The following is a 1090-nucleotide window of genomic DNA, read 5'->3' as shown; positions in this document are numbered from 1 at the left end:
GCCGAAAAACTAAAAAGGAGGCGCTCCTGCTGTGCGTCTCACCGGGCGAAAACTGAGACAATCGTCACTGTTTGCGGTGTGGACGTCCGGAGCGACGAGACAATCAGAGAAATAAAGTTTCCACAGTGTTTCAGAGTCTGAGAGGACGCCAGCAGCACGGCCACGTCTCCACAAACTGAAAACCACCTGCAGACGGGAAGCCAAAGGAATGAAAGGTGGAAAATAAGGCCCCTCAGTAATGTCGGGTTATTCCAAAAAACGAGGGAAAATAAGAAGAGGCACCAAAAAGTCGAGATATCAAAAATGCAGTCTGTGGTACGAAAGGTCGAATTTTATAAAAAACAAGATGGAAAATTAAAAAAATCATTGAAAAAAGAAAGAGCAGCTACATCATCCGGGACGACGTTCCTGACGGGAAGTGCCCGAGATGCTGCTTCTGCCTCCGACCACGCTTCGTCTTGTTGCACCGCCTGTAGGACACAACAGGAAGTGCACGTCAACATCAACATTACACTCAGCTTTCATCAGTAAATGTAACAATGATCTGCTTCACGTGCCTCCTGTAACTCTGAGGGGAAGAAAAAACTAATCAAGCTGATCGGGAATATTTTCATTTCCCAGCTTCCCGGCAAAATGTAACGTTAGATCATGTGATCATCTTTAACAGCCAATAGGAGTGTTTCTCTTACAGCAGTGACCCTGCAGATTCCTGGTGCGTGCAAAACTACTAAAACCTCTGTCACCTTTTCTCTTTGTGTACAATGACAATAAAGCGCTGTTCTATTCTATTCTATTAGATGTGGGATGAGGATAAACTTTCAGAGGTCCAGTTATTGAATGTTAGACGTTTTTTTATTGGAAAATCTCTGCCTCACTTTAAGTGGAATCACGTCAGCGCTGCTGGTCAGTGCTGATAACGTTTTTTACAGCGTGAGGTAAAGCGATGAAGCGGCTGAGCACGTGGAGGCATCACAGGCAGCCTGCTGATGTTTCACCATCACTCACCACCAAAGGAGAAAAAGGAGGTGTTGGTTTCAGCAGGAGCGTATCAGGACTGCACGTCTGGGCTGCACTTTGAACCTGACAGACT

General features: G+C 45.8%; 1 protein-coding gene across 1 annotated transcript in view; it reads right to left on the bottom strand.

Annotated features, from left to right (window-relative positions):
- Positions 1-6: 6 nt before the first annotated feature.
- LOC102295057 (tomoregulin-1) overlaps positions 7-1090 on the bottom strand; it is a gene marked incomplete in the record, with an annotated part of 17923 nt that continues 16839 nt past the window's right edge. The window contains 1 exon segment of the mRNA XM_042214940.1: positions 7-470. Within this exon segment, the coding sequence (XP_042070874.1) occupies positions 386-470 (85 nt within the window).

Source organism: Haplochromis burtoni, unplaced genomic scaffold (genome assembly GCF_018398535.1).
Source record: "Haplochromis burtoni strain Fernald_Lab_line unplaced genomic scaffold, NCSU_Asbu1 Contig_631, whole genome shotgun sequence".
Taxonomy (NCBI): domain Eukaryota; kingdom Metazoa; phylum Chordata; class Actinopteri; order Cichliformes; family Cichlidae; genus Haplochromis; species Haplochromis burtoni.
This window is presented reverse-complemented; position numbering and strand designations above follow the sequence as displayed.